This window comes from Crassostrea angulata, chromosome 7, assembly GCF_025612915.1.
Source record: "Crassostrea angulata isolate pt1a10 chromosome 7, ASM2561291v2, whole genome shotgun sequence".
NCBI lineage: Eukaryota > Metazoa > Mollusca > Bivalvia > Ostreida > Ostreidae > Magallana > Magallana angulata.
In genome coordinates this window covers 4,675,312-4,698,315 of record NC_069117.1, presented here as the reverse complement: position 1 = coordinate 4,698,315, position 23,004 = coordinate 4,675,312, and the positions used below count along the sequence as shown (strand labels likewise).

The 23,004-nt window shown below is 33.5% G+C and overlaps 1 protein-coding gene across 1 annotated transcript; it reads right to left on the bottom strand.

Annotated features, from left to right (window-relative positions):
* Window positions 1–179: 179 nt before the first annotated feature.
* Window positions 180–22,930, bottom strand: LOC128156821 (uncharacterized). The gene is made up of 9 exons (XM_052819126.1): window positions 22,852–22,930; window positions 20,932–21,141; window positions 18,793–18,984; window positions 14,699–14,881; window positions 4,889–5,718; window positions 3,670–3,868; window positions 3,367–3,474; window positions 2,195–2,296; window positions 180–1,815 (listed from the first exon to the last, which is right to left on the bottom strand). Exons 1-9 carry the CDS (start codon window positions 22,852–22,854, stop codon window positions 1,528–1,530), a joined length of 2,115 nt encoding a protein of 704 aa, XP_052675086.1. The 5' UTR covers window positions 22,855–22,930; the 3' UTR covers window positions 180–1,527.
* Window positions 22,931–23,004: the final 74 nt, after the last annotated feature.

The window sequence follows — 23,004 nt, the reverse complement described above, 5'->3', positions numbered from 1 at the left end:
TTTTAACACAAAATTTGGCTTTGAACTAGAACTGTCCTAATGGGACTAATATCCCCGCAAGGCTAATTTCAAATGGGACAAATAATTGAATTGAATAATAAAGGTTTGGAACACATACAAAAAATATTCTAGAAAGCTGTTAACACATAAGGATGTCATGACACAAACATTCTAGCAAGCACATTGATTCTGATGATTTATTGCATAGTGTAGCTATTTAAATATGTACATATTGTAAACACAAATAACAAGATACCTGCAATGCAATGCTCTCTAGTGATACCGCCACTCTGATGTGAATAATATGCCAAATAATTTAAGAGAAAGTTGACATCAAATTTGTTAGAAAATAAATGCCCCCATATGGCATGCCTTAACAAAGAAATGTGTTAAAATTTCAAGCATCTGTGATGAATAGTTGCTAAAAAATCGTTGACGAAAATTTGTCAGACGATTAAGGATAAAAATGAAGTTTTCATTCAACAAGAAGATGACATCTGATTGGTACAAAAATGAATCCCAATGTATGGCATTCCTACACAAAGAGTGTGTAAAAATGTCAAGCATCTGGAATAAATAGTTCCTGAGGAAAATGTGAAAGAAATTTGTTACAGACAGACAAATACACAAGGGTAAAACAGCATACCCCCTCTCCTTTATACCGGGGGCATAAGAAAAAAGCTGTAAATGCCATATTACCTCTAACTCAGTATAAAAATATCAAACAAAACTCAACCTAAGCTGCCTGCTCTCTGAAGTGAATCTGAACTGACTAGATCTTCATTTACTGCTTACTAATTATAACTACTACAGTAAAACACATTTATAACGAAGTGCCAGGGACAGGCGATTTTGCTTCGTTATAAGCGTAATTCGTTATATCCATTAAGTTTACAACATATATTATTGTCACAGGGAATGAAAATCACTTTGCTGTAAATGTCAATTCATCATAAGCGTGTTCGCTATAACCATGTTTTACTATACTAGGAGTACATACATTCTACATCATTTCTGAATGCCAAGTTTCACAGAAACTCACAGATATAAAGGTGGATCAACCATGGACAATATCTATATAACACTGATGTTTAACTTACTGGTAGTAAGAATGTGTTACAAACAGCAAACATGTATCTGAGAAAATGTCTCAAAAATGATAAATGTAAAATGGACAAAATAATTGCTTGAACAATTTAAGTAATCTCAGTTGATGCCATACTGATCGTGTTTCATTTCTATGGGTTAAAAGGTATATGTTCATAACCCAGGTAACGATGCTTTAGAATACATAAAGCTTTTTATAATACTGTTTATTCCTTTAAAAAATCATTTTTAAATAATGTGTTTTTAATAACATTACAATCTATACCAAACGTTAAAATTTTGATTATGAAAATAGACTCTGATAAAGGAAAAAAAAAAAAAAAATATTTGAAGCAAATGATATATTCTAGCTATGAAAATGTGTAGGTTATACAAAAATAAAGACCCTTTGTTTATAGAAGCTGCAATATATAAGGTGGGTTATTTTGGCAACACATATCCCTTGCTGATCAGGGGCCCCCCTTTGTGGAGGAACACCACAGGCCAAACGGTTAAGTGGACAATGGTCCCCTTCTTCTCGTGGAACTTGTACAAGTCTTTCTGGATAGGTGTATTGGGATCTGCAAACTCCAGGGACATTTGGGGGTCCTGTACACACATCAGCCACAGCTGTTCAATACAGACTTGGATATATACCCTCAGCTTCTCTCCAGAGCTCAGAGTTTGGAGTCTCTTCTTCAAAAAGTCAGATTCCTCACGTAAGAAAACCTAAATGTATAGAACAAATGAGCTTCAGATCATTCATAGAACCTAACATGAAGCCGATATTTTACAAATTACCTTCGAAGATTACCTGGTTTTGTGAATAACTTAGGGATAAAAATGATCTTATACATGGTATCTCAGACTGGTTTAGAACTCTGTTTGGTATGTAAGATTAAGGTTTGGACAATAATCAAAATGTACATGTTACATTTTTCACAGGATTTTCTATAAACCTACCAGTAAGGAATGCATTAAACTTCAGGTCTATTCATATACCTTCTCAAAGATTTATATCTAAGCTAGATAATACATAAATTAAAATCAAAATATAAGAAGTTTTTGGTTCTCTTGAGAAAATTAGAGTGACTATATCAAAACAAACCTTGCACACTTCTGGAGATGAAATGGAGGCAGTGACCTTTCTGTAGTCTTTGGCATGTTTTAAGGTAGCTGTTGTGAGTATTTGGACCATGTCCTTTGGGACCTGTTGCAAGGTAAATTAAAGATACTGAACAGAACTTTGGTGAAAATTGTAAGTTTAATCAAGCACAGTAACCATTGTGGTTAAAGTAAAACAATGAACAAAAACCACCGCTGACATGACTCAGAAAACAATGAACAAAAACCACCGCTGACATGACTCAGAAAGTAAACAATGAACAAAAACCACCGCTGACATGACTCAGAAAGTAAACAATGAACAAAAACCACCGCTGACATGACTCAGAAAGAAAACAATGAACAAAAACCACCGCTAACATGACTCAGAAAACAATGAACAAAAACCACCGCTGACATGACTCAGAAAACAATGAACAAAAACCACCGCTGACATGACTCAGAAAACAATGAACAAAAACCACCGCTGACATGACTCAGAAAGTAAACAATGAACAAAAAACCACCGCTGACATGACTCAGAAATTCAATGAACAAAAACCACCGCTGACATGACTCAGAAAACAATGAATGAAAACCACCGCTGACATGACTCAGAAAACAATGAACAAAAACCACCGCTGACATGACTCAGAAAACAATGAACAAAAACCACCACTGACATGACTCAGAAAACAATGAACAAAAACAACCGCTGACATGACTCAGAAAACAATGAACAAAAACCACCGTTGACATGACTTATTGAACAACTTTTCTATGAGGAAGAATCAGAATGCAAATATCCATACAAGTAATTCATTCTTTATTTCTTATTTCAACATCTTTAATTTGAATTTTTTTTAATGACAAATACATGTATTCATGAAGGTCTCTCATAATAAATGTTCTGCAAAAGGTCACTGAGATTGAAAAAAAAAACAGGCTAAATATTTAAACTTTCAATTATTCATTTGCTTCAATCAAAATTAAAATGAAGTTGGGTTGGAAATAACTCCCAGTTTTGAGCATGATGATGACTGAAATCAAATGACACCAACTCCACACATATTAATAATCGCTATAGGAAGAATTATGAGCTTTTTCAATTATGACCTTAATTTTTAAAAATGTTGTGAAAGCTATGTATTAAAAACAAGTGTAAAATAGACTTACATGCAGTGAATGCTTTATTTGAAATGGTTGAAGAATCGGTATCTTCATGACAGACTGAAGGTCCTCTAATTGCTCATCAGCCTTCTTCATGCAATATTCATAACCATGCTGAAAAATGGTATGAATGATGAACAATAAATATACATGTAACACTAACAAATCCATAATCAAGCAAATCTTACACAAATGTAAGTAAGGATTTCGCTTAAAATTTTGATTTTTGTAATAAAAAGTAAAAGAAATGGAGAGTATTCATGGAGGTCTTACAAAGATTTCAAACAATACTTCCAGCTGCTGCCTTACCTGAATTATTTGCAGTAGGTTAGAAATAACACTCTGATCATCCATCCCGCCACCTGTGAGTTCTTCGAATGCTTCGGACCACTCATCGTCAAAGATTAGACCAAACCTCTCCCCAATCTTTGTAGGCCGGTTCTTGTCACTGAGGTCTGTAAAAGCTGCATTACCCTCAGTTAACTGTTTACTGGCAAAACTGCTTAATCTGTTCAAAAAACACAACAACAATATTAACCAAGAACAAGAAATATTGAGATGGTGACCATCTCAAAGGGTCCCGCTTAAATAATGAACAAATGGTTCTAGAGAAGAAGATTTTTAAAGATTTACTCTATATATTCTTATGTAAAAATTTGACCCCCATTGTGGCCCCACCCTATGCCCCAAAGGTTGATTCAACATAGGTTTCAACTTTTCTTGCCTAATGGTTTCTGAAAAGAAGATTTTGAAAGATTTACTCTATATTTTACTCTGTTATAAGTTGACTCCCCATTGCGGCCCCACCCTACCCCCAAGGGTCATGATTTTCACAAATTTGAATCTACACTACCTAAGGATGCTTCCACACAAGTTTCAGCTTTCCTGGCTGATTGCTTTCTGAGAAGAAGATTTTTAAAAATTTACTCTATATATTACTATGTAAAAGAGTGGACTCCCAATGTGGCCCCACCCTATCCCCAAGGGTCATGATTTTCACAAATTTGAATCTACACTACTTGATAATGCTTCCACACAAGTTTCAGCTTTCCTGGCTGATTCCTTTCTGAGAAGAAGATTTTTAAAGATTTAATCTATATATTACTATGTAAAAAGTCGACCCCCCCCCCTGATGTGGCCCCACCCTACCCCCAAGGGTCATGATTTTCATAACTTTGAAACTACACTACCTGAGGATGCTTCCACACAAGTTTCAGCTTTCCTGGCCTTATGGTTCGTGAGAAGAAGATTTTTGAAAATTTCTCAAAAATTTTCAATAATTCCTTATTATCTCCCTTTGCAAAAGGGCATGATCCTTAATTTCCACAACTTTGAATCCCCTTAGCCTAAGGATGCTTTGTGCCAAGTTTGGTAAAAATTGGCCCATTGTTTCATGTTGAAAATGTGAAAAGTTTACAGACAGAGAGATGGACAGACAGACAGACAGATGACAGACAAAATGTGATCAGAATAGCTCACTTGAGCTATCAGCTCAGGTGAGCTAAAATGATTACTGATATATACTTGCCTGTTTGTAAGCTCCTCTATCTGTGAATTTTGATAAGTCCATGATTTGTGTAGGTCTGAGTAAGCACCTTTCCAGTTGGTTACATTTTTGTCCCCTGGGTCTACAATTGTTCCAAAGGCTGAGTTTTGACTGTTACTGTTCTGTCGTTCTACAGTACGTTTTACTGGTCTGGTCTGTGAGTCCTGGGTCCCTGGAGGTCTCCTATTTGAGTTATGTGTCCCTGAGGGTCTCATACTTGAGTTCTGTGTCTCTAAGGGTTTTGTATTGGAGTCCTGTGTTCTTGGAGATTGTGTATATGAGTTATGTTTCCCAGGGAGTCTTGCTTTTGAGTATTGAGACTCTGGCTCAAGAGAAATGGGCTCGTTTATTATGTTGCTCTGCTTTTTCAGCACCTTTTTCCCTGACTCAGAACCTTGAATCTCGGTGATAGTTTTTGTCCTCTCGTCTGGTTCTGTTTGAGGGAATTTTCTGCTTGGTTGTGGGTATGTTCCAGCCATCTGATTGGAATCTAAAACCCTGTTACAGTCAATATTGTTTCTAAACTGATCATTGAAGGGTGATGCCCCTGTTGGGGGTACATCTGTGGATGCTGGAATGTCCTCTGGATATCTGTACGTCCATTCTGAATTAGGATCACACTTATGTAGTAGGTCTTCCGCTGAGCTTAAGATGTAGTATTCTTGCAAACTCATCTTAGCTAACCTTTCTTTGTTCCCAACAGTGTAGTGTTTTATGAATTCATATAGAGGTCCTTTCTTAGGCACTTTTCTATCAAACTCTTTCACATGAACATCTTCGGGTTCTTGAAGTTCATAAACAATTCTTCCATGCTGGAAAAAAGTAACAAAAATATTTTAGTGTACATAGTTCTTGTTTAACATGTTTTCCTTATCCCCCATTCTGGATGTCTAGCCGAAATACACTCTGTGATTTCAGATAAATGTGGCAGAAACATTAATTAAGGGAAATCTAAACAATATCAAATTACCAAACAAATTATAAGACTATATAATTCTGTAAACCAATTTTTATTTGAGGCAACTTTATTTCGCGATTAACTGCAAATAAACTGGATTGCGACAACAAAAGTTCATGACCAAGCCTTATCCAGACCTGTAATGTTATAAAAACTATAGACATAGGATTGGTTCACTGCAAGAAATATTCGCGACGACAAGGCTCTCGCTAACCTCGCGAAAATTTCTCGCATGCGAATAAAAGTTGGTTTACAGTAGTATCATCTTATCAAAAAACAAGTATAAAGCAGCTGATAGCTTTATATTGTAGAAATAACTAATTCAATAAAACTGCTATATCAGTATATTTGTGACATTAAATCAAATTATTTACTCCATTACCATGTCCAGCATTTACATTTTATTTCAATGTGATTTTTAAAATATTCACATTTAGTTAAATATGCATTCACAACAAGAGGCCCATGGGCCAAATTGCTCACCTGAGCAACACATACACTGTGGAATCATTAGAATTCATGATGGCTCAATTTTCGTGGTATTCGTGGGTAGCCCTCCCCTACGAATTTACATTTTTGACAAAAACAAATTTAAAAAGAGTAACTTTTCTTATTGAAACTGAAAACTAACACATCCATGAAATTAAATCCTCTCGAATAAGCAAAAAACCCACAATCCATGAAAATTGACCCCCATGAATTTAAATGATTCCACAGCAGCCACTGATAATAAAGTGAGCTTTCTGGATCATGCATATACAAGATATCTGTACAATGTAAAAGAATAGATCTACAGGTAACTCGAAGTTCTTGAGTCAAGGGTCCTAATTTTTCCCCCTATATAACTATAGGCAAATTTACTCTTGATTTCTCAAACTCTTGCTCTTTCAATACCCTTGATCCCTTGAAGTCAAACTGCAGTCCCATTAATCATAATCTATAGTTTTTACTCTCGATACCTCAAAGTGTCTGTGTATATCCAAGCATTACCTAATTAACACCTACTTGGTCATCTAAATAGCTCCAGGTGTTAAACGCAGAACCTGTGTCACAGGTTGTTTATTCAGGCAACACTTGTCCTGCAAGGTGATTGTTGTTTGCATGATGATTGACCTTACTGATACTGAATCTATAAATAACACTGACCATTTAACGATACGTTGGAGACGCAGTGAAAATGAGAAATTAATTGAGACGAAACGATAATTTTGAGCCATGGTCAAAATTTTTGAATTATAAACTGTACTAGAAATTATGCTTATCAGCATTATTGTTATTTTAAATGATTATTGCTTGACAAGTTCTTACAGCAGTGAAGGACCCATACAGTGGGAACAATGGATGATACTACATTATCTAATTTACAACATGTCGTCTCGCAGTCCAATAGTACAAAGGAATCTGATCATAATATGATGCATGAAATAAATAATTACAGTGTATCATTAATTTATTCAATATTAGTTTCTATTAAGTTTTCAAAACATCCTGAATGTATATTTAACTGGAAAGAAAACGTTTAAGGATGTGCGTAAGGTTAGCACTAAATAAATGGCCTAATCATAACATTCGATAAGACTAATTTTGAAACCCATCGGTCAACCCGAAAAATTTTGAACTCTTGAAAACTCGAACTCTTCATACCTCAGAGTTTTTCCTCAGTCCCATGGACTTCGAGCTGTCTCGAGTTACCTGCATATAAAACGATTTTCAAATTTTTCTGTAAATGTTCATACGTTAGATATTGAGCCCCTTTCGTAAGAAGATGATTTTATAGTCCTGTGACTGATTAGATTTGTACAGTACTAGAGGAATTCCTATGTAAAACTTTAACCCCCCCCCCCCATACAATTGCGGCTTCACCCAATTCCTTGGGATTATGATTTGAATGAACTTAAATTTACACTACCTCACAAGTTGCAGAATTTTTAGCCAAATGATTTTTGAAAGGAAGATTTCCAAATATTCATCTTTATTAAGGTCTTCCGTTTCCAACGGAAGACCTTATAGTGATTGTAATGTTTCTTATTATTATTATTTTTTTCCTTTTTTTGTCCACAAGATTTCTCAGAGATGGCTGGGTGGATTTTCTTGAAATTTTCAGGACTGATAGTAAATGATAATATCTCTAGGCGTTTTTTTCTTTTTTTCAAAATTCACTTCCTGTCGTCCGTTTCCTGTCCCGCGACAAAAAGCTATGGACAATGAGATCTCAGAAACGATAAAGACTTGAACATCCAAACTTTGAGGGATGATAGATCTATAGTTGTAGATGTGTTTAAACTATTTTGTTTTGTTCGTCGTAACTTCCGGTCGTCAACGGAAGCACTTCAAAAAATTAGCTTTTACGCATTTAATATATTTCACGGAAAATTGAAATATAAGTATAAATGCTTACATATGTCATCTTTCCAATGTTAACTAAACATAAAAATTCTACTTCCGGTGAGATATCTCAAATATCTCATGTAGCCTTTTTTAAAACAAATGTTTGTACCGCAAGATCTCATAAACAGTAAGTGATCAAGACACGAAACTTATGTGAATGATAGACATTTGATAGAAAATGTGTTTAACCGTTTTTATTTTGTCAACCGTCACTTCCGGTCCACACAGGTAGAGTTCAAACAAATCAAGTTTTTTAAAAGTTTAACCAGATTTCTCAGAGATGGCTGGATAGATTTTCTTGAAATTTTTAAGACTGGTAGAAAATGATAAGTTCTCCAGGATTTTTTTATTTTTTCAAAATTCACTTCCTGTCGTCCGTTTCCTGTCCCGCGACAAAAAGCTATGGACAATGAGATCTCAGAAACGATAAGGACTTGAACCTCCAAACTTTGAGGGATGATAGATCTATAGTTGTAGATGTGTTTAAACTATTTTGTTTGTTCGTCGTAACTTCCAGGCGTCAACGGAAGCACTTTAAAAATTATGTTTTTACGCATTTTATTTGTTTAACACAGAATTGAAATATAAGTATGAACGATTTCATATGTCATCTATCCGATGATTAATAAACAAAAAAAATTACTTCCGGTGAGATATCCCAAATATCTCAGGTAGTCTTTTTAAAACAAATATTACTACAGCGAGATCTCATAAACTGTAAGTGACCAAGACACGAAACTTACATGGATGATAGACATTTGATAGAAGATGTGTTTAACCGCTCCCATTTTGTCAACCGTCACTTCCGGTCCACACCGGAAGAGTTCAAACAATTCAAGTTGCTTAAGAGTTTAACTTTTTTTGTTTGACACTGTAAGACAAATTGATAGACAATTAAGTCCTGTTGTGTAATGGTTAAGTGGTTAAGAAATACTAACTTTCATTTACATTGAGCACTTCCGTTTGTCCATTTCCTGTCCTTAGACAAAAAACCTTGATTCCTAGAGATCTAAAAAACGGTGACGATTGAACAATCAAACTTTGTGGGATGATAGACCTATGTATGTACATGTGTTTACACTATTTTGTTTTGTTCGGCGTAACTTCCGGTCGTCACCGGAAGCACTTCAAATTTTTTTTTTCTTCATATTTTATCTATTTTACATAAAATGAAAATATCAGTATACAATCTTACATATGTCATCTATATAATGTTAAATTAGCAAAAAATTTTTTTACTTCCGCTGAGACATCTCAAATATCTCTATGTAGCTTTCCTTTTGACAAATTTGATGTCTGCAAGATTTTTGTCATTGTAAGTAATTGAGACATGAAGCTTTTATGATTGATAGAAATTTGATTGGGGATGTTTTAAACGGGTTTAATTTTGTCAACTGTCACTTTCGGTTCTTACCGGAAGGGTTCAAACAAATCATGTTTTTAACAAGTTTAATTTACTTTCTTGGTTGTTTCATCTAGCCTGATAAGCAGTGATGTACGCTAAGCAAATGTACGAGAAATACCAGCTTTTGTTTTTATTAATCACTTCCGTTTGTCCGTTTCCGGTCCCGAGACAAAAAATATTGTTTCAAAGAGGTCATAGATTTTTGCAGAGACATGAACAACCAAACTTTAAGGAAAGATTGACTGGAATTATGATATTATAAATGGTTAACAATTTTGTTTAGTTCGGCGTTACTTCCGGTCGTCACAGAAAGTAATTCAAAAATTGATTTCTTTTCCATTCTCGTTGTTTTACATGTACGTAACATCTGGATATATCATTCACAATAATTATCTTATTCACTTTTTTTTCTATGTGAGAGAAGCAATGTCTTACAGTTAAATTGATATATGTTTATCAAAACAAAAGACCTTGTTGTTGCTTTTGCAACAAGAGTCTAGTTTACTTCTACAATTGCATGTAAATTGAAGATGAAGAATTAACATATTCTTATCCAATGCAGCAAATTTACAAAAGAAAGAGAGGAACTATTTGATTTAATTTCATCTAAAGCATTAAACATTTTACTAGTTTACAAGACAAACAAAAATTATTTTGGATTTTAAACTGTGAAGAATTAGATATATTAAACTCTCTTGGTAAATTTTTACAAAAGGCATTGCCTTAATTTGTATTTCCAAGTCAAATATTGGTTTTTTAACTTTTCAATCATTTGATAAACTATTTCAAATTTGTATGTACATTTGTATTTTGACATATTTATGTATGGTGTTTAACATAAATAAACATACATATATATACTAATTAAATGTTCATGTCTGTCCTAGCTCTTTCAATCATCCAACTCTTTCCCTCTTGTATACATGTATGTTCATTGAATGTTTTATGTGTACATTGAATGTTGTATGTACAGTCTTCATGTTGCCCCTTGAGGGCCCTTAATTGGTTAATAAAGAAATTGAAAAAAATTGAAATTGAATTGTAACAATTTGGTTGAAATTGATGCAGTGGTTCTTGAGAAATCAAATGTAAACAGTTTACAAAAGGACAGATCGACAGACAGACTTGAGCTTTCAAATCAGCGAATATGCAATAATTCATTGTTTGATAAATATTTTTTTCATTAAAAAATGATAATTTTGGCGGAGTTATCGCCCTTGACAAAATGTAAACAAAGGGAACTAATTTATTTGTTTGCATTAAATGGAATAACTGTGCAGTGGTTTTTCTTTCTAATGATTTTAAAGTAATCATAATGTAATTAATATGGGTTTTTGTTTGCTATATATTAAGTAAGATCATGTCGATATGTATGAGGCGGTCCTATGATATAGCAGTAGTTAAATCAGTTTGTCAAAAAATCTATCAATACGGAAATATTTTAAGAAACTAATGTTATTATGAGTTTCCTCTATTATATACCTCAGTGATGTTCAGCGTGCCCCTGTTTACTATGTCTAAAAATATCCCGACGTCAAATGCCAACTTCAGCGTGTACTACTATATGTAAACAGAAATACCGCGATACCATTGAACCCGCGATATGATAGGAAACAAGTATAATCTATATTTAGCATAACAAAGTGTGAATTTCATGTCTGATTAACAGTTTATGATTCTTGTTGTTTTAATCTGATTTTCCTCTGTTTATAAAACAGAAGCAGACAACTGTTTTTATTGAGAATAAAAAAAAAAACAACTACAAAACTGACCAGTCAGGAAGGGCCCCGCTATGACAATTAATATAGAGAAGTGAAAAAAACTTTGAATTCCATCCTCTTTATATTAACAATGATGAAAAATAAATGCCTGGCATAAGATATATGTAAAGAACTGCAATATATATAGGATCTCATGATTTGTAGTTGGATATGATTTTCATCCAACAATTAAAGTGTTAAACTGAGGGGTAAAAATATAAGGGTGCAGCTCATGGAATGAAAGTTTAATTTGATTACATTTAAAAAAAGAAATATGAAAATTATAAGTAACAACTGTATTTTTAAATTTTCAAGATAATTCCTGAATGTCCAAAAACTCTAATTAGTAACCTTGTATCTGCATAAAACAGGGATAACCTCATGTCTTCTAAAAAAACTAAATTAAATGTGTATTTAAAAAAGATTTAAAGAGGTGTTTTATAAAATGCAAGCCTTCAGTGAATGCAAATACATTGTATCACCCAGGGTTGACCTCAACTTCAAAACAAACATCAGTTGCAGACAAAGGTGTTCATTAATTTTCATATGACAGATAGAGATAAGCCTCTAAATTTTCTGCAGCAGGCAAGATAATTAATCCCAGGGGGGTAATTGTCCTGCTCTCTCATCCTTTTCTTCTAAATTTACAATAAGATTTTTTTTTCTTCAGAAATGACAGAATGGAGTTATTATCTGATTACCTGTTAAAATTAACAGCATTAAGGTAGTCCTATACTCGGCACTAAATGGGCTCAATCATTAAAAGCTTAGCTTTAAATGACAAATATACATTCTAGCAATACATATACAAAAGAAAATATGCATGTTTACATGCTAGTTTGTTTGTTATCACCTCTCAGACGGGTGTACCCCCTTGCGAAAATTATTGAAATTTGCCAGACGTCCGTTTTTCCTAAAAATAATTACCAATTTTGGGAAAATTAGAACTGAACATACAAAATAGAGTATAAATATTTATTTAAGCCATATCTCATCAATTATTTTTGCGCAAATTTTTGTAAGTAAGTATGCTTTATGGACCTGATGTATCAAAACAGAATACAAAAAATGCAATGCTAGTATCGCGTTTGGTAATTTTTTTACTATTTTATGGACTCAAACTTAAATTCATGGTGTTTATTCTATAGATTGACATCTTAGAAAAAAGATTTGGTAAAATAAATTATATGTTGACGGATAACTTTTCACGCTATAAGCTCTAAACCAAGTAGACCCTGACGAAAAAATACGTAAAAATCACATTTTGCTACAGTTTTCTGCCTAGATCTGTCAACAATGTTAGATATCATTTAAACATTAATTAATTGACGATTGATTGAATTCGAAATAGCTTCTGTCTCTAAATTTAAACCGATTTTAATAAAAGAAAAATAATATTTCGGGGGAGGGGGGCATCAAAACAAAGAAGATATAAGCATACCTGAGATCCTAGTTAATCAGAAACTTCTGTTTTTCATTTTACTTTAACAGAATCGAGTTTCTCAACATTAATCATTTCTATCTCTCAAAGAATATATATATTACCGTTCTAATTGCTTATTATTGCCATTGTTTACAACAGCGATGTAGAGCAAAATCAATACCGGGTATCTAAAACGCTTTGTAAAAGTCGAACCAATATTGTAAAATCCGTATTATGACGTAATGCGATACTCTGACTACTTTAAGGCAGAAAAAAATAAAATAAAAAATTAAAAAATAAAATAGTGAAAAAGGATATCATAATAATATATATCTTGATTTCAGAATTCAATAAAATTATCATAAATCATTGTGTATGGTATTTTAACCAAAATAAAGTATGAATATTATATTTTAAATCCATATTTCAAAGAATGTACACAATACTACACATCATTCAAAATTGACCTTAACTTCAAAACAAAGTTCATTTGCAGACACAGGCAGTGCAGTAATTAATCTCAATATGACAGATAAAGATAAAGCTTAGGATTTTCTTCCTGTGGAAGGTTAATTAATCCCAAAGGACAAATGTTGCACAGCCTTCCAAGTATACAATGGTAACATTCTCAGCAGTTATCCCTCTTTGCCCGTTCATTCTTATGCATAGTTAAGGAATCTACCCCACCACCCCAACTCCAAACCCAGAAGACATAGAACCAAACTTAGCATCAAAATATGTATATCTGCCTACTGAACTACCATACCAAATTTGAACTTGATTGGGCAACCATAAAAAAAGTTATTAGAAAAAAACAGAAAATTTGTGGACGGAAGCGTGACAGACAGACAGAGTGATTACTATAGGGCAACCGCAAATCGTTGCATAAGCAATACACGTCCCCTACTGGTCTGTATTATTCTATGAAAGCTTCGAAGCATACATCTATTTCAAAACTGTTATAAACGAGATGTTATGCTTTAATCAGAGATAAAAAACCCAGAGGAAATTCAAACTACATTGTTGATATGGAAATGAAATAAAAAATGGGTAAAATACTCTTTATTTGATTTTCTCCTGTCATTTCGCCAAGTCCATTAAGTAATTTGTGAAAACAATGCACTGTTATGCAGAATATCATTTCTTACCGTCTTCTGTACCCCGAATAAACAGACCAACCCGATAACGAACCCGATTGTAAATTATAATACAAAAAACCCTGTCGATTAAATTTACAACACATTGTTTGACACTATTTTACAGAAATTATTTGTTTGTTAGAAACAATAAAAGGAATAGTACTAATAATGAATGATATCATTACAGACTACATACTTTCCCCGTTTATTCAACACACATCGAACCCGATAACGAACCCGAACATTAAAAAATTGGAATATAAAAAATTTATTTTCTCAAATTTATGTCAACCAGACACTACAAAAGTGTAAACTTGATCTGTAGTTTGACATTTTGAAGCTGTTCAGCAAATTTCATATTATTCCTCAAACGCATTAAGGAAAGACGTGTGGAAAACTGAAGAGGGACAGACAGACGGATGGATGGACGGACGGACGGACGGACGGACGGACAGACAGACAGACGGACGGACAGACGGACAGACAGATGGACGCAGAGGAAAGCTAAAGTCCCCTCCGGTGAAACCGGTAGGGGACTAATAAATACCAAGTCTTATTAGAACATATCTACAGAGAAGGGTCCCATATCCCAGTAAAGTTCTACATTAAGTCTTGAGTAAATCTTAATTGATTTTCTGTATAAAATCAACATTCAGCTTTCTCAATAAAATACACAAATATCCACCAATCCATTCTACCTATTATTTATCCGTCCTTACCTCTTTTGGAAAATCCTTTTTAAGGGCTGCTTCTTTACACACTAGTTTAACATATTCTCTCATGTGCTCAGGTTTGAGGATTGGTTCGTTTTTAGAAACTTCAAATAAGTGCATAATTGATTGTTTTGCACAATCGTCACATCCTTCTGGCCACAACTGTACATCTAGGTCATCAGAAGGTTTCTGTCAAGAATTTAAATTCAATCAGTATCTTCCTATATAGATCTTTTTTACAAATATAGGATCAATCTTTTTATGATTTGTTATAGTAAATATGATCTTATTATTAAACCTACAAGTTGTGAGTTTCTATTCCATGAGAGTTTTGGCAAGGGGATAAAAACATCATTCATAATTTATACGATCACAAAATATGGTATGAATGATTATTTTATCATATGTTTTCAGCCTGTTTTTATGTCTACTGGCAAATATCTATTTTTATAGGCTTTAGATTATTACAGAGGTGAATCCATCACAATTTGCTGCAAAGTTGTGATAGATATGAATTTAAAAAAAACAAAATGAGTTTTTAGAAAGATAAAACAGGAGGCCTGTGAGCCCATTCACTCACCTGAACACTGCAAAAAATACATATATTATCATAACAGTACCATAACTTCATCAAAGGGTCGGATCATGTTGACTTGCCATGCATGGATATTCAGATTCAGAGATTGTTGTTGGTTTATTAGTTTGAGTTATATGATTTGAATTAAACATAGCCATTTTCTGACTAAAGGAGAATGGAATAAAATGATGAATTTTAAACATCCATTGAAGTCTCTATCTAACCTCAAGGGGTCATGCAACAACATGAACAAAAGAAAACTTATGTAAATTATCTTTTGATATTACCCGTATATACTCGCTTATAAGTCGATATTTTGGGAGTAGAAATTTGAATAAAAAGTAGGGGTCCAACTTATAGGCATGACATACAATCAGATAATTTTTCCACTGAGTAAAACTTAGTTTTTGGGTGCCATTTTGCTTCCAACTTTTGACTTGCGATCCCTATACTTGACATTTTTAGTTTTTAATTACTAAAAAAGATAAACACTTAATAAATACATTGAAAGTTTCAACTGTATTTCTTAAAATATGAACAAGGTTTATTTGATAGTATTTTTTATTTAAACAGGCAATTATTTACGCCTGAGGTGATAATAGCTGTAGGTATAACTGTACTTAAAACAACACAAGCCAACACTGAGTTTAGGAGGCTAATTACCAACCCTAATCAGTCAGTAGAGGATAAAATCACTGTCATTTTATTTCCAGTAGCTTTTAAAATAGTTTTTGAGCTATAATCAAGTTGTAATGAGTGTTTAAAAAATATAATGGCGTCCAAAATTGTAAGTTACAAACTTCAAGAAAGATAACTCTGTTTACAGAAAACTATTTAAAAAGATGGCGTCTAAAAGCGATCTAGTGGGCTTACAGAACAGCAATTTCTGTTTAATACTTAAAAATTAAACACAAGAATAATTGTTGGTCTGTTTAAAAAAAATAAAGATCATTTTATAATTATTCATAATTAATTACACCTGAGGTAGTAATAGCTATATTGGTGGCTGTAGGTGGTATGTCACCTAAAACAACACAAGCGGTGCCGGACATCTCATCGAAAGACAACTCGCCGAATGCGACGACTCATCGAAAGTCAACTAATCGAAAATTAAACAATATAAGGTAGTAATGTAAATGTTAATCAGTGCGAATACAATTAAAATATTTGATACCTTAGGCTAATAGTTATTGTGTTTTACTTTTCACTTTTAGTGTCTACTTTTTAGCTCACCTGAGCTGAAAGCTCAAGTGAGATATTCTGATCACATTTTGTCTGTCGTCCGTCTGTCCGTAAACTTTTCACATTTTCAACATCTTCTCAAAAACTACTGGGCCAATTTCAACCAAAAAAGGCACAAATCAACCTTAGGCAACGGGGATTCAAAGTGTGAAAATTAAGGGTCACACCCTTTTTCAAGGTGAGATAATTAGAAATTAATGAAAAATTTCCGAGAATTTTTCAAAAATCTTCTTATCAAGAACCAGAAAGCCAGGAAAGCTGAAACTTGTGTGGAAGCATCCTCAGGTAGTGTTGATTCAAAGTTTTGAAATTCATGACCCCTGGGGGTAGGGTGAGGCCACAATGGGGGGTCGAAGTTTTACATAGGAATATATAGAGTAAATCTATAAAAATCTTCTTCTCAGAAAATAATCAGCCTGGAAAGCTGAAACTTGTGTGGAAGCATCCTCAGGTAGTGTAGATTCAAAGTTGTGAAAATCATGACCCCTGGATGTAGGGTGGGGCCACAATTGGGGGGGGGGTCAAAGTTTTACATAGGAATATATAGAGTAAATCTTTAAAAATCCCCTTCTTAGAAACTAATCAGCCAGGAAAGCTGAAACTTGTGTGGAAGCATCCTCAGGTAGTGTAGATTCAAAGTTGTGAAAATCATGGCCCCCGGGGGTAGGATGGGGCCACAATGGGGGGGGTCGAAGTTTTACATACGGATATATAGAGTAAATCTTTAAAAATCTTCTTCTCAAAAACTAATCACCCAGGAAAGCTGAAACTTGTGTGGAAGCATCCTCAGGTAGTGTAGATTCAAAGTTGTGAAAATCATGACCCCCTGGGTAGGGTGGGGCCACAATGGGGGGTCGAAGTTTTACATACGAATATATAGAGTAAATCTTTAAAAATCTTCTTCTCAAAAACTAATCACCCAGGAAAGCTGAAACTTGTGTGGAAGCATCCTCAGCTAGTGTAGATTCAAAGTTGTGAAATTCATGACCCCTGGATGTAGGGTGGGGCCACAATGGGGGGTCGAAGTTTTACAAAGGAATATATAGAGTAAATCTTAAAAAATCTTCTTCTCAGAAACTAATCAGCCAGATGATTCTTTATAATTGTTAAGACTTTGGCTCCAGGACAATTCTTCGGCCTCACAAGAAGGTTCAGAGTTTGATGTAGCTTTATATCCCATATATAAACAATTGTTAAGGAGCTTTTTGAGAACTGCAATACTCAACATGTGATATGACTATAAAATCATCCTGTTAGAAAAGGGACTAATGATTATAAACATAAGAATATCCAGGGGGAAAAATGGATTTTATTTATACAGGATCTACGTGTATTATTGTACTTTGTCCAGAATGTTTGTATTATGAGTCCATTAAGCTGATTTTATCATACCTATTGTTCCTCAGGTGAGCGATGTGGCCCATGGGCCTCTTGTTCACTTTCATTTTCACTTTCGATAAGTTTCGATGAGTATCGATGTATTGTCGTATCCATGAGATGTCTATTCCATGACTTGTCGTATCGATGAACTGTCCATTGGGTGAGTTGTCGCATCAATGAATTTTTTCGATGAGTTGTCATAGACCCCAAAACAAGCTAACACGCCACTGTTAAAAGGGGCTATACCATCTTAATCAGTCAACAGGGGATCAAAATCACTATTTTATTTTCAATAGTATTTTAATTTAATATTTAAAATATTTTTACAGCTTACACCAAGTTTTCATTAGTGTATCAATAAAAAATTAGCGTCCAAAATCGAAAGTTATTCATCCAGGATAGATGTCTTAACTGAACACAACACCTTGAAAATGCATTGCATCTAGAAATGATAACAGAGGGGTCAAACACCAATATTTTTAAATCTAGAATATAGTCATGCTTGATCAAATGTGCTTATTTGATTGACAATCTGTAGACTGATTATCCAGAAAAAATTACCAACTTATAAGAGGGTCAATGGCAAAATCTTGTAAATAAACCTGAAAAATGGCAACCGACTTATAGGCGAACAATACTTATAAGCGAGTATATACGGTACTAGCAAAATGTGTTTGAATTTTAAAAAGATTTTCAAAACTCCTCACCCTATCATTATTTCTTCATTACTAGTAACTCGTCTTGGATTGAGGGACATGACCCTTCATTTGTCAATGACCCCCCTTCATTTGAACAACGTAATAAAGTTGGTGATCCTTGTGGGGTATACATACCCTGTAATCATGGTAATAATCATACTGTAAAACACCACAAGGATGTAAAAAATGCAAAGTACATGTACCTCATAAGAATCATAGTTCTCTATATCTGAGAGCTGCTGATCTGAAGCTTGTAAGGATTCAAACTGTATCCTTGCCCCTTCCTTCCAAACAGATTTGATATTGGTCCCTATTAATTTGGACAGTGGAGACTGGTCTAATCTCATAACAATGTGTCTTTTGGGATGCTGCGGGTCTTTTAATGTATCAAAAAACTGAAACAAAAGTCATTTCTTTTAATAAAACACATTTAATTTATATTCCTGATTAAAAAGACACTGTTTTCTATACTGCGTAATCATTAGATTTTACAGTACATGTACTGGCTCAATTTTCCTGGAATTTGTGGGTACCTCTCATCCACAAATTAACTTCGCAGCACTGGTAAGGTTTACTTTGTGGTCGCACCGACCAGAAAGTACGGGAAATGTTAACTATGACATCATACAAAACAACAAGTCGTCAAAAATGCTAATAAATAATGTAATTTCCGATCATTATGGGGGCAAAAACATTAAACTACATTAAAAATTACCTTTGCGTGCAACTTTGTAGTTAAAAGAGTCCAACAACGATAAATATAAAAATTGACTGATCGCGGTGCACTTGTCGATGTCATACGTCATACTGTAAATTTTTACACATATTTTGTGTAGAGAGAGGCGGATCAATCAATTTTTTAACATGGAAAAATTCATTTTATAAATTAACATTACCTTAAAACAAATATTATACCATTAAATCCATTCTATTATGCTTGTTTTGATTCGGCATGTGATTATTATTTAGAGGGTGTATTGTTTCTTTTCTAGAGTGTTTAATGTACAAGTTCTAGGTGTTTGACACCGGGAAGCCTATCTTAATCTGCTTTTACAAGGGCATACGCTAAACAGATCATTACAATTTTTTGGATATATATTAAGGGAATGTTTAATTTAATAAAAAGTGCTGCTGCTTCGATGAAATCTATAGAATGAATTAATAAATACGTAAAATATTAAGCGAAGGTCATATAAATTTCAACCGGAGCTCATTTCTTTGATATTCATTCTTATAAAAGATGAACTCTATACAAAGCAGCAGCACTTTTCAGAATCTACCAGAAAAGAAGAATTTAATTATCATTTAAATTTTTAATTCAAATAAGGGTATGCCCTTGTATTATTGAAATTTGTTTATGACCTCCATTCGGGAGAATTATCAACAAATGTCACGTGACTATGAATTCAGGGGACCACACTAAGTGTCATACAAAGTAGCATTTACTATACTTTTTCATTTAATAACACATTTATATCATGATGAAATTACTTTACATTAATATTTTGCAATAAAAGATGCATTGTTTTATGAACGTTTAAATCCGCTGCTATTTTCCTAGTAAGCCTTAACAGTGTTGCGTTCCTCCACAATTTAATAAATTAGGGTAATAGGGACTACCCAAACAGAATTTATTAAGAGTGTTAAATTCTTAAAATTGGGCATAAGTGAATGAACATTGAAATATCAGATGTTTAAGAACTATGAATTCTGAGTATGTGTCCTCTTGCAGCAGAAAATGTATATTTTTTTAATGCAATACACATTTATCAACATAAAGCTAGTTTATTGTTCACCAAATTATACCTTTAACATTTTTTCTTGAATGATGCTTACCAAGCATACACTCTTAGACTAGTCGAAATTCTCATGCAGTTACGGTAATTTGTTCAATAATTATGAAAATTCACAAACAGTAACTGTTACCATACTTGATGAGTGAAAAACAATTTATGAGTGAAGTGAATATGAACAGTAAAATGCTCTATTTGAAGGTTCATTTTAGCTCTGTAGGTTTGTAGCAGTGCAAGTGGATTTTTTGCAGTGATTGTTATACACCCTTCTATCCAGCAGAGGAAGCATTTCATTGTTTAAATATCAGATACCTGGAGAAATAATTCAGCAATAACTTTGAAAATGGGTTTGAAATTACTGATACATGTATCACAATACTAATGACAAGATTCCAAGTTCTCTTTCCTTTTGTTCTCAACTTTTGTACATCAATATACCTGATACACACTAACTTACAATGCAACATACCCGCATTGTTAAAAAATTGCATCTTTCTTTAATCATATCTTTTTCAGTATCAAATAATAACATTTCAACGTTTTACTCACCTGTTTTGGATACTTGTATGCTAAGGTTTTTTCACTTTTCATTAAACTTTTGTACTCATCCCAAGCTTTAGCAAGCTGAATTTTGTTCATTCCATCTTTTGTTTCTACTTCCTTGAGAAAATTCTCAATTTTATCTCTGGAATGTCTCTCATTGAACGTCTGGTTCCTCCCTGATGTGTAAGTGTTGGTTGAGGCAGATCTGTTGAATGACTGGGAAAAAAACAAAAAAGAAGACTTTTTTTTAATCAATTCTGTGTAAAATCCCCCCCCCTTTGCAGAATTCATGATTTGAACAACTTTAACCTACTCTACATCATTGAGGATGCTTCTAAACAGGTAACAGCTCTCTTGGCCAACTGGTTTTTGAGAAGAAGATTTTTAAAGATTTTTCTTCATATATTATTATGTAAAAATATGACCCCCCCATTGTGGCCACACCCTACCCTCAAGGATCATGATTTGAACAAACTTATACATAAACTACCCGAGGATGCTTTCACACAAGTAACAGCTTTTTTTAAAGATTTTTCTCTATATATTACAATGTAAAAATTTTAATGCCTATTGTGGCCGCATCTTACCCCTGGGGATCATATTTTGAACAAATGTGAATCTACCCTACCTGAGGATGATTTCACACAAAATAAGCTTTTCTGGCCAAATGGTTTTAGAGAAAAAGATTTTTAAAGGTTTTCTCAGTATATTACTAATTAAAAATCCACACCATTGTGGCCCCACCCTACCCCCTGGACCATGATTTGAACAAACTTGAATCTTTACTACCTGAGGATGGTTCCACACAAGATAGAGATTTTCTGGTAAAGATTTCTAAAGATTTTCTATATATTTTTTATTTTAAATCTTCATCCCCCCAACCATTGAGGCCCCAACCAAACCCTCAGGACCACGATTTGAACAATCTTGAGTCTACACTACCTGAGACCTTGTGCTTCCACACAAATTTGAGCCTTTCTAGCCAAATGGTTTTTGAGGAGAAGATTTTTGAAAAAATACCAATTTTTTTTAATAATTCTAAATCATCTCCCCTTTAAAAAGGGTTTGGCTCTTCATTTGAACAAATATGAATACCCTTAAATCAGTAATGATTCATGCCAAGTTTGGTTGAGATAAAAATGTGAAAAGATTACAACGACAACAGACAACGGATCATCTTGATCAGAAAAGCTCACTTGAGCCTTAAAATTGGCTTTGGTGAGCTTAAAAACCTGTAATGTACAATATAAAACTGCAATCATAAAAGATCATATTACATGGAAATCCTAAATAAATCAATTCTAAAAAAGATAAAATTAAAATAATATCCTCTAAGAAATTTTCCTCAACCTCATGGGTGATGCCTCATGGGTGATGCCACATGGAACTCCATTATAATTAAACAAAGTTAAAAGTTAAAAATGTTAAATCAGTCGGTCATTAAACATCACGGTTCAGCAGCTCAATGTTCATTGCTTTTATGGTGGTTTGACAAATTAATATATCATATACTCAGTCATAAATTATGGTTTCCGACTTTTTTGCAAAATTTCTCTTCTGAAACGCCCCCTCTCTACAGGGATTATCCTTGTGCTGCATTAAAATCCTGGGACAGACTATAGAGTGAAAAACGGTTGTTTTCCTGATTTGAAACGTCCTAGACTACATTGCTTCATGTTTCAATTACAACACCAAAATTAGTTAGAATAAGGTGATGTTGCATCGCAAACGACATGAAAAGTACCCGATGATATTGTTGAATATTTGTGGAAGGAGTTTCTTGATCTTTATTTGTTAACTTAAACAATGGGTCAAAACATAATTGTAACAATCTATGACTATAATGATGATTTAAATTAAATTGAAATTCATCAAAGATATTCATACATCATTTGTTGATTCTTACAAAATATAAAAATAACAAACCATTTTAAACTGATATATCCGATATTATGGATGTTTTTCTTTAGAAAACTCTACTTTCGGTTTCTTCCTAAGAAATCCGTACCCGATCAATAAAATTTTGTATAAAATCATTCTATAATTTTTTAATAAAATATGCATGAAAAGGTATTATTA